Consider the following 14,276-nt stretch of genomic DNA (forward strand, 5'->3'; position numbering starts at 1 on the left):
CCCAATTATAAAAAAAAAAAAAAAAGGTATCATCTCGCCACGTAATATAAATTTATAAGTACATATATATTTACATATATACATATATACATACATACATACATGCAAACATATATACGCATATACATACACATACACGTACGCGTACACGTACACGTACACGTACACATATACATTTCATGGGCCAAGGGAAAAGGACGCGCCCCTTCTAGCCTGCGCCGGCTCCGGGCCGGGACCGCGGCTGCCCAGCGCGCAGGGAAGGACGTGCCGGGCTCGCGGCGCGCCGCCGTGACGCAGCCCCTCCCCCTGCGCCTCCAGAGCGCCCGGCCCTCCGCGCACTGCGCCAGCTCCCTGCCGGCCCGGGCTCTGCTTGGAAGGCGGCCGGTCCCGCGCCGCAGCCTCCCCGGCGCCTCCTGAGCCGGCCTCCAGGCCTCGCGGTGCCGCAGCGGCCGCGCCTCCGCCGCCCGCCCGCGCGCACGGAGCCGGGCGCCGCCGCCGCCGCAGTCCCAGGCGCGGAGCTCGGTGTAAACAGCAGCCCCCGCGCGCCCGGAGCGTGCAGCCCCCCGGCTCGCACCGAGCTGAACCGAGGATGGCAACCTCCGCGGTGGAGAAAAGCTGCAAGAAGAAGACTGAGAAGAAGCTTGCTGCTCGAGAAGAAGCCAAATTGCTGGCGGGCTTCATGGGCGTCATGAATAACATGCGGAAACAGGTACCGCCAGGGAGGGAGTGGCGCACGGCGGGGCGCGGGGAGGGGGCGGCGGGGTCCGGACTCTGATCCCTGGCTCCCTGGGCCGGAATCCGCGCCCTGTGGACCCAGACCCCTCCTCTTCCTCCGTCTCCCCCCCCCCCCCTCCCTCCCATGTTCACGCCAGCCAGCTGCTGTTGGCAGAGGGTCGCTTTACACTGTTGTGGAGCAAGCGTGCCGCCGCCTCCTCGTCTGTCGATGCCCTGGCTCCCAGGTCGGATCCGTGGGAGACTCCCCGGGCTGGCGTTCGGAGTCCCGTGTGGTGGTATAGCAGCTCGGCCCTCGTAGTTATATGGCCTGGGGAGGCGAGGATCCATCCCTCCTCAGCGATGTAAGGTGTCAGGAGATGGGGGGGCTCAGAAGCCCCCCAAAGAGGGGAGAGAAGCATCGCCTGGCCTGAAAATCTAGATCCTCTCAAACAAGCATCCCCGCCCCCTCCCCTACATGTTAATTTCGAGCAGAAACAGTCATGGATCCAAGCCGTGCTGCTGCCTTTTAAAGGCCCCGTGAGCCTCCGCCGTGATGACGGGCTCTTTGTTCTGTCTCGGGTAGTAGGAGGCGCATTGGGGAAAGTCTCCACACGTCGGCGAAAGGTGGGTTGTGAAAAGAACCGATTTTAATACGCCAGAGAATGTAGGCTAGAGAAGTTTTGTGGGGTTTTTTTTTTTTTCTTCATAACATCTTATACCAGTAGAGCATAAAAAGGAAAATCACTTGGTTACTTTTTTATTCTGTAAACTTGATAGAAAATGGGAGTCTAAGGAGAGACGTGTTAAGAATGTTTCGGTGTTGTGAGCCAGGCCCAGTTTTTCAAAAGGACAAAAGCAGGTTGTTAGGGGCACCTGCCAGGTCTGGTTTGCTTAGCTAGTGGTTCTGATGGGAATGGGAATGGCAGTAGAGGAATGTAAGATCCTTATGCAGATATTAGCTTTGGTTTCTGTAAGGGAATTCTGACCGACGGGATCCTGTCTTTGTTCATCCGCTCCCGGTGTGGTGCATGAATGCAGTAGATCCTCTGTGGGAATGCCTTTCCATCTTTCCTAGCCTTTTGTTCTGAAAGAGCTGTGAATGCCTGGATTCAATATTTTATGTAACTTTAGGTTCCTATGTTTGTGTATACATTCATGTTGCTTTCATGGTGACCATACCACCATTTTATGTTTACAGCACCACCGACTTCAAATTCCCGGTGCATTTAACTACGGTGGTTGTACACCACCAGCCTTCCCACGCCTTCAGATAATGCGCTTTCATCCATGGGCTGTAGCGTTATAAAGCATTGCCTCATTTCTTGCATAGACAAGGTGCCCGTGGGTTATAGTATCATGCTTGCTTGAGGAGAGGGGATTGCCTGAGATTGTATAATTTAGCTCCTTGGGTTTTAAAATGGATTTATATACATCATGTAGATTTGGCTTTTGGGCTGTATTAACATCTGTTTGTCTACTGTCAAAATATAAATACAGTTACTGAAAAAAAAGCAGGATTCTGTACTGAGTAGGAAGGGGAAATGGATGCTGGGTGACATTTCTTCTATGGGGGTGAACTCACCTTAATCTGCTGGGTCCTCCTTTTGTCCATGGCTTTGCCTGTAAGTCCAGCAGATCTCCAGTAGCACTTTTCCCAACTTCGTGGAGTCCTGCATCTTTTGTAAGACGTGTAGGTGCGTTTTGCAGTGGGTTTACATTGCCCTTGTGTTGTTCTATTTAATGTCATAACGCAGGAGAGACTCGCCAAGAATGACTGACAAGGGCAGTTGATAGGGATTGGCAGGAATAGAAGCAGGAATGTTTGGGGGGGGACCGATTTCATATGTGTCTTTGTTTTTTTGTGAATATTTTTGTGTGGTGACTATTTTTGCTTACCCTTCTGACCTCAGTACTTTGGGAATCAGGGTAATGAATACCTGTATGACAAGGATTCCTCTAAACATTTTTTAAAAATATATTTTCCTGATTTTTCACAGAGAGGAAGAGAGAGGGATAGGGAATTAGAAACATTGATGAGAGAGAAACATCGATCAGCTGCCTCCTGCACACCCCCCACTGCGGATGTGCAGGAAACCAAGGTACATGCCCTTGACCGGAATCGAACCTGGGACCTTTCAGTCCGCAGGCTGATGCTCTACCACTGAGCCAAGCCGGTTTTGGCAATGAAACACTTCTATAAGAATTTGAGAACACTGAAATTAGAAAACCTGAATTCCAATCCCTGGGCTGCCACTAATTAGTTTTATTATTTTTAGATAATATGATTTAGGTCATTTCACCTCTCTGTAATGTAGTAGCCAATCTTATACATATAAAGGGGGGTTCTGCAGAACCAGCAGCTTCAGTTTTTTTGTTTTTGCTTTCCACTTCTTACGGAGCTTTTTCCTTCATCACCCTCTCAGTCATTCCCGGTCTTTTGTTTTTAAGTGCATTTTCCAATGAAGTAGAGCAGTGTTTCCCAAACTTCTCTCAGAGCACTTAAGTTAAGTATACAATTTTACCTATATGTTCCCAAAAATTCCAGTTTAGCACTTCTTAGTTGGGATTCAGGAATCTGTATTTTAACAACTCCACCAGGTGATTCTCATCATGAGAGAAGTTTGGGAAACACTGAAGTAGAGGATTCACGTAAAAGGATACAAATCACAAAGTGCAGCTCAATGAATTGTTACCAAGTAACCCCACCACCATCACCAAGAAATATAATATGACTAATAAACCAGAGGTCCCTTCTTATGTCCTTCTCAGTCACTACCCCTCAAAGGAACCATTATTCTTCTATCACCATAGATTTTCCTTGAACTTTAAAAAAAAAAAAACTTATATAAATGGAATCATACAGTAAATACTCTTGTCTTAGTTTCTTAAAGACTGTGTTTGTGACTTTTATCTATGTTGTTCTATATAGCTCTAGTTCAGTGGTCGGCAAACTCATTAGTCAGCAGAGCCAAATATCAACAGTACAATGATTGAAATTTCTTTTGATTGTCAAATTTTTTTAAACTTAAACTATATAGGTAGGTACATTGTTAACTTAATTAGGGTCATCCTAAGCTGGCCTTTGCTTAAAAACGTCCTCAATCTGATTGAAGTACATTCGCTGAGATAGACCCCTTCTAACTATCCCATCCACACTGGTCTCCTATACTTGTTTCATCTATCTCCTTTCGTTCATCCTCTCTATATGTCCAAACCTTCTTAACATACCTTTAATTAAACTATAGGTACGTTGAATAAAACTTCATATCATACTTAATAATGATGTTTATTGATAAAATTAAATTCCTTACAATAGCCATAAAATTAAATCATGACAATGACTGACAAACACTAATGTGAACAATGGCCTTGCATCTCCTTGGAAAGTTTGAGGAAGTCAGGTTTGTATGTTGTTTTTAATTTTAGGCATGATTCCAGGTTCTCATCAATAAGATGACTTCTCAATTTACTCTTGATAAGGTTCACGCTTGAAAATGATGATTCGCAAAAATATGTAGACCCGAATAAGTAAAGAACAGCAAACGCTAGTTTTTTCAGTTAATTATATGAATCCAGGTGTTAAAAATCAACATTATCTTCCTTCTCCAGGTCTTTCAAAGCAGACCACTTGTGCTGTGAACTAAGTTCACATTTGTTTTTCTCCAATATTTTCATATCAGCACAAAGACGTTTAAATTTCGAGCTCCACAATTCTTCGTTTTTTTAAATCCAGCAATTGCATTTCAAAGTTGCCAATGTCAATATTAAAGGGAGAAAATTTTAATTCTGTTACAGTAGCATTAAGAGGTTTTTTAGCACAGGCTAACGTCACTTAGCTCTTTCTGAATTTCTGAAATCTGTTGAGAAAAGCATCCCTCATATTTAAATGTGTTGCTTTGAAATAGAAATGTCAATATCAGAATTATTTTCTTGGCGATGTTTTAACAGGCATGGAAAGTGAATCAAAGTTTCTCTTTCAAAATCTTGAGCAAAAAGAGATAATTTGTTTTTGGATGAAATAACTTCTTCTAACATCGAAAAAATTGTGTTTCCTTTTCTTTGTAGTTTACAATTAAGCTGATTTAGATGAGACGTAACGTCTACCACTTCAAGATCCTTAAGGGGCCGAAACCGGTTTGGCTCAGTGGTAGAGCCTCGGTCTGCGGACCGAAGGGTCCCAGGTTCGATTCCGGTCAGGGGCATGTACATTGGTTGTGGGCACATTCCCGGTTGGGGGTGTGCAGGAGGCAGCTGGTTGATGTTTCTCTCTCATCGGCGTTTCTAACTCTCTCTCTCTCTCCCTTCCTCTCTGTAAAAAATCAATAAAATATATTTAAAAAAAAAAAAAAAAAAAAAAAAGATCCTTAAGGGCTAAGTAATGATAGACTTTTTTATACAATTCTGGGTGGAAAAGAAGATAGGAAACTAGTTAAAATTTATATAAATACTAGGAGCTCCGCATGCTATTCGAAATTGCGTGGCCCCTCCCATTCTGGAGTCCCGGGTGCGGCCCGGTACATGAAAATTCATGCATTGGAGGGGGGGTCCCTCAGCCCAACCTGCCACCCCCTCACAGTCTGGGAGCTCTCAGGAGTGGGAGGTGACCCAGGCAATTAGGGGAAGGCAACACCTCATCACACCTCTGCTGCTGCCACTGCCAGCAGTGCAAGCCTTGGCCAGCCCTGGGCAGCTGGGCAGCCTCCATCCAAGGCTTGTCTGCACCTCAGCCAGCCCTGCTTGCCTGAGCCTCAGTCAGTGGGGGGTGCACGAGGACCTGAGGTCCCCAGCGTGGCTGAGGGGACTCCAGCAGCAGGCGCATGGAGCAGCCAGCCCCGGCTGAGGAATAGAGGATACTCTCAAAGACAGGAGTTATAACTTCCAGTTTGTTGGACACCACAGTCAGGCTTCAGCTTCGGGGTAGGGAGGAAGAGAGGGATGGGTAGCTCTTTGGAAGACACTGAGCGAGCTGTCAGTCAGTGGGGGCATGCAGGAGGACCCAAGGCCCCCCGGCGGGGCTGGGGGGACTCCAGTGGCAGGCACACAGAGCAGCTGGCCCCATCCCCACTGTGGGCACCACCATCATCTTGTGATGTTGTGATGGTCAATTTGCATATTACCTCCTTATTATATAGGATGCCCACCTACTTCTACTTAAGCAGGACCATAAGCTGTGTCTTACGGTAGAATCTATAAGCTGGATTGGGGTCCGGCCATCTTCCCCCCGCCCCCCTTGCAGGACATAAAAATATGCAGATTCCAAAATTTAGATTATTGGTTAGCAGAGGTGAGTAGAAAGACCTATCTATATATGGGCTTCTTAAAAAAAAAAAAAAAAAAAGCCCAATTTTTCCACTTTGTTTTATTAGAGAAGCACTGCATATGGGGGATTACTTGACTACCTGTCAATAGTAAGATCTTTTGTATCTCATTTGGACATTGATCCTTATATAAACTTCCTGCATTGGTAGAATTCAGACACCAGACTCCCACCCCACTCCAACAGAAGTTAGCTGGACCTAGTAGCTGTAAGTTCTTATTTCCAAGTTTACTTTGTCTTTTAGGGTTTCTATTTCCTTATTGGCCCACAGAGTGCTTTGTTCTATCTTCAATGCTGACGAGCCATCCTCTGTCAATTACTGTTCTTTTGTGTGTCCTTTGAAGACTAGTTTAGGAAACTATTTAAGTTTTTACTCCAGGAAGCTTTGAAATGGATAAATATCAATTAAGTTCACTTCCATTTCCCATCTCAATTTTTTCTCAAGCTATCATTCATAGTGTTCCAGATAGTCTGCAGTGAACTACATGACTTAAAGCACTGCATCTAATTCTAACTAGCAACATAAAATCCCCCAAATTGGACTCTTATGAGCCCTTTTATTAATTCCCACATCTATGATCTCCTATAAATTAAATTGAATTGCAAATGTCTGCTCTCCCTGGTTTCTTATACTGCTCAGTCTCAGCAATAAAGGCATAGGCCTAAGTGTTTGGGTAATCAGGATAGCTTCCTCAACAGCTGCAGTGTAGGCTGCCTTCCATTGGGATAGATTTCATATACCTCTAAAGCTGAATTTCTCCAATTTCAAGGTAATGCGTGCCATATGCCTCATGTTTTTTTGCAAGTCAAAGGAACCCTAGAACTCTTTTAAGATTAGCACAGCATCTTCCCCATCTCCACAAGCCTGAAATTTCTATCTCTATAATAGTGCAGAGGTTGACATTATTATACAATCCTAACCCACATTATTGTTCCAAGCCAAAAAGAGAACAGAAACTTGCATTTTTGAGGAGGGTTTTCAAAGACAAAATCTTGGCTTTTGTTGTTGAGAGGTTGCCAATCTATCAGCTGTCTGTAATTGATAAACTCTAAGACTAAACTCACTGGGAGGAATCACTTATCAACAGGCTCTCACAGTCTGGGAGCCCTCAGGAGAGGGGGGTGACCCAGGCAATCTGGGGAATGCTACACCCCCATCACACCTCTGCTGCTGCCACTGCCAGCATCGCAAGCATTGGCAGGCCCTGGGCGGCTGGGCAGCATATAGAGAAGGAATTTCATCTATACGTAATGTTTCATTGTTTTTCTTAGACAACATTTTAGACACTTGCCAATGAGATGTACTGGGCTGCTGAGTCTACTAGAGTTCCCCCCTTTTCCCTGTTCACTTTGGGGGCAGAATTATGGAAGAAAAATGAGCCAGGAGGCCTGGCTCCATGTGACACTAACAGACTCTTACCCATCCTATAGTCACGCTTCCACAAGTAACAGTCCAAGAAAAGTACTGGAACTTCCTTCCCAGTGCTTCCGTTCCCCGGGGGAAGAGGGAGTACATTAAGAGCCAGAAATCTAATTTTTCCATAAAAGTGTAATGGTTATCCCAACACCTTTTTTCAATTATCTGATCTCTCACTACATTTTTTAAAAATTATTTTTAGAGCATTTCAGTTTTACAGAAAAATTAAGCAGAACGTGCAGTTTCCATTTACCCCTTCGCCCACAGTTTCCCCTATTATTAACATCTTGCATTCGTGTGATACATTTGTTACAACTGATGAGCCAACATTTTGACTTTATTATTAACCATAGTTTACATTAGGGTTCACTCTTTCTGTTGTACATTGTATGAGTTTTGACAAATATATCGTGACTTGTATCAACTGTTACAGCATCATACAAAATAGTTTTACTGCCCTAAACTTTGTCTGTGCTCCACCCTCTCACCACAGTTTTGAAATGGTATCTTTATCATATATCAAATTTCCACTTGTTTCAAACTTGAATGAGAATGCCTTTCCTGTTTCACCATTAAATTTGATGTTTGCTATGGAATTCTGATATTTGACCTTTAGTATGCAGGCACATTACTTTTTTGAGCCCTATTTGACTAATACCCTGCTGAGTTCAGTTTGCAAATACTTGACATATTTGTAAGTCAGTCTCTAAAGGAAGAAAAAAAAGTGCAGCAAGAAAATGTGTCCAAAATAGCAACTGGCAATTAAAGAAGAAGACAGCAAGAAAGCAAAAATAATTAGCATAAAAGAAGATGGCATTTATAAGGTAAAACGTAAGTTATCAGTAATAAATATGAAGAATTAAACACCACTTAAAAATATGTGCTCGCTTCGGCAGCACATATATAAAATCGGAACGATACAGAGAAGATGAGCATGGCCCCTGCACAAGGATGACTGCAAATTTGTGAAGCGTTCCATATTAAAAAACTAAAATTTAAAAAAATATATATTATTAGATGGTGAGAACTTTTGACTAAGTCACACAAAAATCTGTGCTGTTTATAAGAGACTATTCAAAAACTGAAATTAATACAAAGATAGAACTAATATGAGGGACATAATTAGAGAAATTGCAGGGATTATTTTTCTTGTTTTTATCCAAAAACTTGTATTGTTCAACAGGTACTTTTTGTTTCTCTTCATTCCACCCAAGACTAGTTACCTCTCACATTCTCCAATTTTACTGAGTGTCTTTCTCTTCCAATTTCTTATCTGTGGTTATGCCCCTTCCCCAGATAGCAGGAGGGAACTCTCTCTAGATCAGTCCCATCTCTTATTGAAACCGATCTATTGTAGTACAGTCAAATAAATGTACCCTTTGGGTAGAAAAGATCCCTCCCCTTTCACACACACACACACACACACACACACACACACACACACCCCATCCACACACACAACATTAATATCCAGCCAAAGATTAATTTTAGATTAAGACTAAATTACTCTAAGATCCCTCTGATTTCCCTAATGTCCTCCAGTGCCTATTGATTCGCTTCACTAAAACTCCCTATTGCTGAGTGTGCCTTGCAAAGGTTTTTTGCTACATTTTTGTTTAGCTCTCTACATTTTCTGGAACTTTCCATCAGCAGCCATAGATCCCTCCCTTATCTTATTTGCTGGCTATTCTGTCCATATTCTTTTCCTCCTTCCTTTCCTTCCCTGCTCCCTTTATTTTTCTCTTAAGGAACTTGATCAGCTTGTTTTGGTGGTAACCAAATCATTCGTTTAGTTGTTGGTACCTGGATATTGTTGTTTTTTTTGGTGTGATTTATAGCAAAATTACCTGAGAGTTATGCCTACTCTGAACCTCCTCCCCAAATAAAAGGAAACAACATTTTTAAAATTCAAGGCGTTATTAGAATAACAATAGCTTTAACTTTAAGTAATCTGCATATAATTTCTAAGCAGTAGTCTATAGACTTATAAAAAAATCTTCAAATAAGCCATAAAAGGGAAATTTTGTTCATCCTTTAGCCAACTGTTTAGGGCCCATTTCCTTTCTCAATCTAAGCATTACCGTCTTATTTGGATTTTTATTCCTAGAGTAATAAAATAGGAAATAGCAGTGATTTATCTATCAGAAGCTAGATTAATAGTTACCACAAAATGCCATGTCCTCTGAGCTATTTCTATGAGTGATAGATTTTTTTATTTTTATTTTTTTAGTCTGAAAATACTATTTTCCTCATTTTCCCAGTTCCTAAGAGTGCTTAGCATATCCCAGGCTGCAAATTTTCTCTGATCCTTACCTATAAGTTATATATTTAATTTCAGTAAGAAATTGAAATTTTATTTTACAAAAAGGGCTTTTTTTTCTTCTTGAAATTCATCTCTAATGGTTCTAATAAACCTTACTTTTTTCTTTAATATTCAAATTTTCCAACATTTTTAGTACTTAGTCTAAATCCAGCCTTCTTTGAGCAACCTAGAGTGATGACTGTTTTGGCCTTTGTCAGAAATCACAGTTTAAAAGTGACGGGTATCCAGCTCCTATCAGCAGCACATTTGAGAGGAGTGCTGTTTAAGGAGAGAGTGCTGCATGGACGTTTGGCTCACCCACTCTGAATTCTGAGTTTTTCTATTTCAATTGAGATCTATGAAGGTTAATGTCTTAGGAAATGCAGTGTGTACTCTGGATTTTATCAAGGATACATCATTTTCAACAGCAGATTGCTATGTTTGAAAAGCATACATTTACACAATGGAATGCTATTCTGTAAAGACAAAGGTTTTTATTTTTTAATGAGGCATTTGCATTTCCTTTTTTCTTTCTGTTTTTTGTTAATTCTCATCCAATGATACTTTTCCATTGACTTTTTTTAGGGAGAGTGGGAGAGAGAGGGAAACAGAGAGAAACATCGATGTGAGAGAAACATAAACATTGGTTGCCTTCTGTGAGCCCCAACCAGGGCCTGGCCCGAGAGGAGCCTGCAACCCAAGGCACGTGTTCCCGCCCAGAGCCGAACCCGGGACCCTCTAGTCCCTAGGCAGATGCTCTATTCACTGAGCCAAACCAGCTAGGGCAAAACAAAGAAAGTTTTAAACCTTTTCAACAGCATGGATGGACCTGGAGAACATTGTGCTAAGTGAAATAAGGCAGTCAGAAAAAGACAAATACCATATGATTTCACTCATGTGTGGAATTTAATGAACAAACTGAACTACCAAACAAAACAGAGCAGACTCATAGATAAAGATCAAGCAGCCAGCTCTGTTGGAGGGATAAGAAGTATAAGTGCATAGGAATTAAGCCAGAAAGAAAAGCCATTAAGGGCAATGTCATTATGTCATTTACTGTCCCCATAAAATCTCACTGTGATAAATAGCTTAGAATTTGTCTCAGAAAAAAAAAAAAAAAAAAAATGTCTTCCCTTAAAAAATTAGTTGACTACTTCTTTGCTGATTATAAAGATTTTCCTAACTGTTAGGAAGCTCAGTGCCTGATTTTGGTACAGAAAACTCATGATAGCACTCTGTGAGTTCTTTATAAATAGGTCATATTATAAACAAATTCTGTACTGGAAAAAAAAAACACACAAATTTAAATAGGAAATAGAGATGAAGCATTTGACAAGCACCTGTTTAATATGTTTGCTGAACCAGGCCCAGTGAGCCCCTTTTGATTTTCTTTCTTTCTCTCTCTTGGTTAGAAAACATTGTGTGATGTGATCCTTATGGTCCAGGAAAGAAAAATACCTGCTCATCGTGTTGTCCTTGCAGCAGCCAGTCATTTTTTTAACTTAATGTTCACAAGTAAGTATCTTAAAGTCAAACATATTATTTATTCTATTAGTAGCAATGCTCATGAATCCATGCGCCACTCCCACCCCCTTTACCCCACCCTCCTGCTGATCCATGATCCTGTTGTTATGCAGTCGGTCGTTATGCTTCATGACATAACAACCATTTGCATATTACATTTTTATTATATAGGATGAGAATGAGATGGGTGTAAATGAAAACATGCCTTTTTTTTCTGGTTTATAAAGAAGTTAAGATCATGAAACAGTGAAGAGATTGAAAAGTGGTCATGGTTATGATTAATCAAAGGAGGCATGTCATTTCATTAGCCCTAAAAGCCCCAGTTCTTTATTAATGGGGATACAGCTTCTACTTAAATGGCTACTTTCTGGTAGAAAGGCAAAGGAACAGATAAACCTTATGACATTTTATCCAGCAAGTTTAAGTTAAATAAAAATGAAATATTACATACTAGTGGCCCGGTGCATGAATTGGTGCACATTGAAAGGAAATTAATTAGAAATATTTTAATATCGCTATTTGCCCTTTCTCTGTAATAGAAGTGTCAATCAAACTCATGATCAACAATGACATATTGAAACACACATGTGTGATTGGTGCCAGCAAGAGCTTTATGTGTATCGTACATGTGCGAGTCAACTTAGTCTTTTACATAGATAAAATAAACTTGCTTAATTAGATCTGCTTTCTGATGGAGCTAAACTTTTTCCAGTCCAGTAAAGCACCCCAGCTTCTCTTACAGGTAATTGTCAGCAACACAGCAATAAATATCAACATGAAACATTATTATTGTAGATCACACAGGAGAACAAAGGGTAAAATATTTAACTGCAGCAGTGTTTGACTATATTCTGCACAGTGAGAAAACCTGAAGTCATTTTCAAGGTCTACCATTTCTTACTTTTCAGTTGGGTCAAGTTTCTAAGCTTTCTAATTCTCCATTTTTCCAGCTAATGAAAAGATAATACTATTCTACAGAGACTCCTATCTACCTACTCCAGGACTTCTGTGAGGATCAAGTGAGATGAGGCATGGGAAAATGCTTCACAGACATTTGGTTAAAGTGTAAATGTTTTCACCTGACTATAAAGCAAGTTGGGTTCCTGGGCTAAAGAAACTGCAAGAAGGCTAGTTAGTAGCTAGGGAGAAGAAGCCAGGTGTTGCTACATGAGATCATTACCCAACACCCACAGAAACCATTTCTGGGCTGGCCATGGGTCTGGACAGCATTGGCTGTGATTTAGTGGGCTGTCGCTCCAGGGGGGTGGTGGGGCCTGTGTCCCACTTGGGGGAAGCTGAGTGTTGCTTTGACAGCACCAGGTCCATGCTGCGGTTTCTCTGTAAATGGTCAGTGTGCGTCATAGCGACCAGTCAGGCAGGTGGAAGGACACTTAGCATTTTAGCCTTTTGCATATATACATAATACTAGAAAGAATCCTAGACTTGGAGTTGAGAATTGGGTCCATGTTCTTGTACCTCTACTGAGTACTGTTTCATGAGCTTCATTAAGTTATAAAATGTATCTATCTACCTGCCAGGATTTTGGGAGGAGGAGAGCTTTGCTAGTTGTAGCTGACTATATATATATATAATGGCCATTGTTCTCATAGGTTTGTTCTAGCATCAGAGGCATTTTGCTCATAGCAATTTAAAAGAGTGCTACTAAATTATTTTAGAAGTTGGGAAAATACTAAGTCCAGTTTTATTTCTCTCTGTTCACTTGCCCCCCGCCCCAACCTCACCTGCTTTTAATTTTTTTTAAGAAGTATATTAATTCTTTAATTTCTTAGATAATTTTAATTTCAGGCATATCTCAAGTGTGGAGAATTAATTTGATTTTATTGTAAGAATGTTGGGCTTTCTGGTGTATTTTCCAGAGAAGTGCTGTCCTTTTATTGCTCTCCATATTACATGGCCCGGAATAAGCTGTTTCCGCTGGGGTGGTGCTCATGCCATTTGTGTTTCTCTTCTTCATTTTAGCTAACATGCTTGAATCAAAGTCCTTTGAAGTAGAACTTAAAGATGCTGAACCTGACATTATTGAACAGCTTGTGGAATTTGCTTATACTGCTAGGTAAGTTATGAGGATTATTTCTGAAGTGGAGGGGTAAGGTTGGGATCTATCATGGCAAAGCATTTTAGCAAATCAGTGTGTTCCAGATTCTTCAGAATGAAAAGTTTCAAGGATTTGGCCCTGGTGGTGGGGGAGAAGGGGGAGGTGGAGGGAGGGAGTTGACAGGAGGAGGAAGTTGAAGGTCCTCTGCCATACTAATTCAAGGACTGAAACTTTAATTTTTTGCTTAACTTCAGTGACTAGTGGGATGCATTCTACAATAGCATTATTTAAATAAAAAAGGTAGAGAATTAATATTCACTTTAACTTATTTGCAGAATTTCTGTGAACAGCAACAACGTTCAGTCTTTATTAGATGCAGCAAACCAGTACCAGATTGAACCTGTAAAGAAAATGTGTGTTGATTTTTTGAAAGAACAAGTTGATGCTTCAAATTGTCTTGGTAAGAAATCAGATTCCTATTTAAAAATAAAACTTTTAGTAAAAAAACAAAAAAAAACCTGGTTATAAGTATCCTCGTTTAATCTTAAAGACATGTTCACAAGAAATTTTTCTAGTAATACATTTTAAGAAGAGCTTAGAGAAGTACATGTTAACTTGGGCAGCAATGAGCTCATCAAATATTGTATCAGTATTTTCCAAAATATAAAATAGCTTTCTTAATAATTTTTTTCTTTATCTAGAAAGGAGTATGGATTGCATCTGGAGGTGGTGTGTGATATATGATAACATAAACATGAATGTTTACCTGTGTTGAAGTCCTTATGATTACTGTGATCTGTCACAGATAAGGAAACTGAGTTTATGTAACTTACTGAGGTCATATAGCTGGTATGTGGAGGACCTGAGGTTGGAACTCAAGTAATCTATCCTTGACTGCTGTCCCTCCACAGTCAGATCTGCTAACTGTTGTATACTAGAAGCCTTA

The 14,276-nt window shown here is 41.1% G+C and overlaps 1 protein-coding gene across 2 annotated transcripts in view; it reads left to right on the plus strand.

The window, feature by feature from the left end:
• Positions 1-308: 308 nt before the first annotated feature.
• The window catches only part of KLHL7 (kelch like family member 7), a 41,507-nt gene continuing 27,539 nt past the window's right edge, over positions 309-14,276 (plus strand). The window contains exons 1-4 of one of the 2 annotated variants that reach the window (XM_084896539.1): positions 309-709; positions 11,163-11,265; positions 13,255-13,348; positions 13,666-13,790. In XM_084896539.1, the coding sequence (XP_084752665.1) occupies positions 590-709; positions 11,163-11,265; positions 13,255-13,348; positions 13,666-13,790 (442 nt within the window). In that variant the 5' untranslated portion in view covers positions 309-589. Of the gene's footprint in view, positions 710-1,110; positions 1,339-11,162; positions 11,266-13,254; positions 13,349-13,665; positions 13,791-14,276 lie in introns of those variants that run through there. The other variant, XM_084896540.1, reaches the window with a different exon arrangement.

This window comes from Pipistrellus hanaki (genome assembly GCF_964339955.1).
Source record: "Pipistrellus hanaki genome assembly, chromosome: 10".
Taxonomy (NCBI): domain Eukaryota; kingdom Metazoa; phylum Chordata; class Mammalia; order Chiroptera; family Vespertilionidae; genus Pipistrellus; species Pipistrellus hanaki.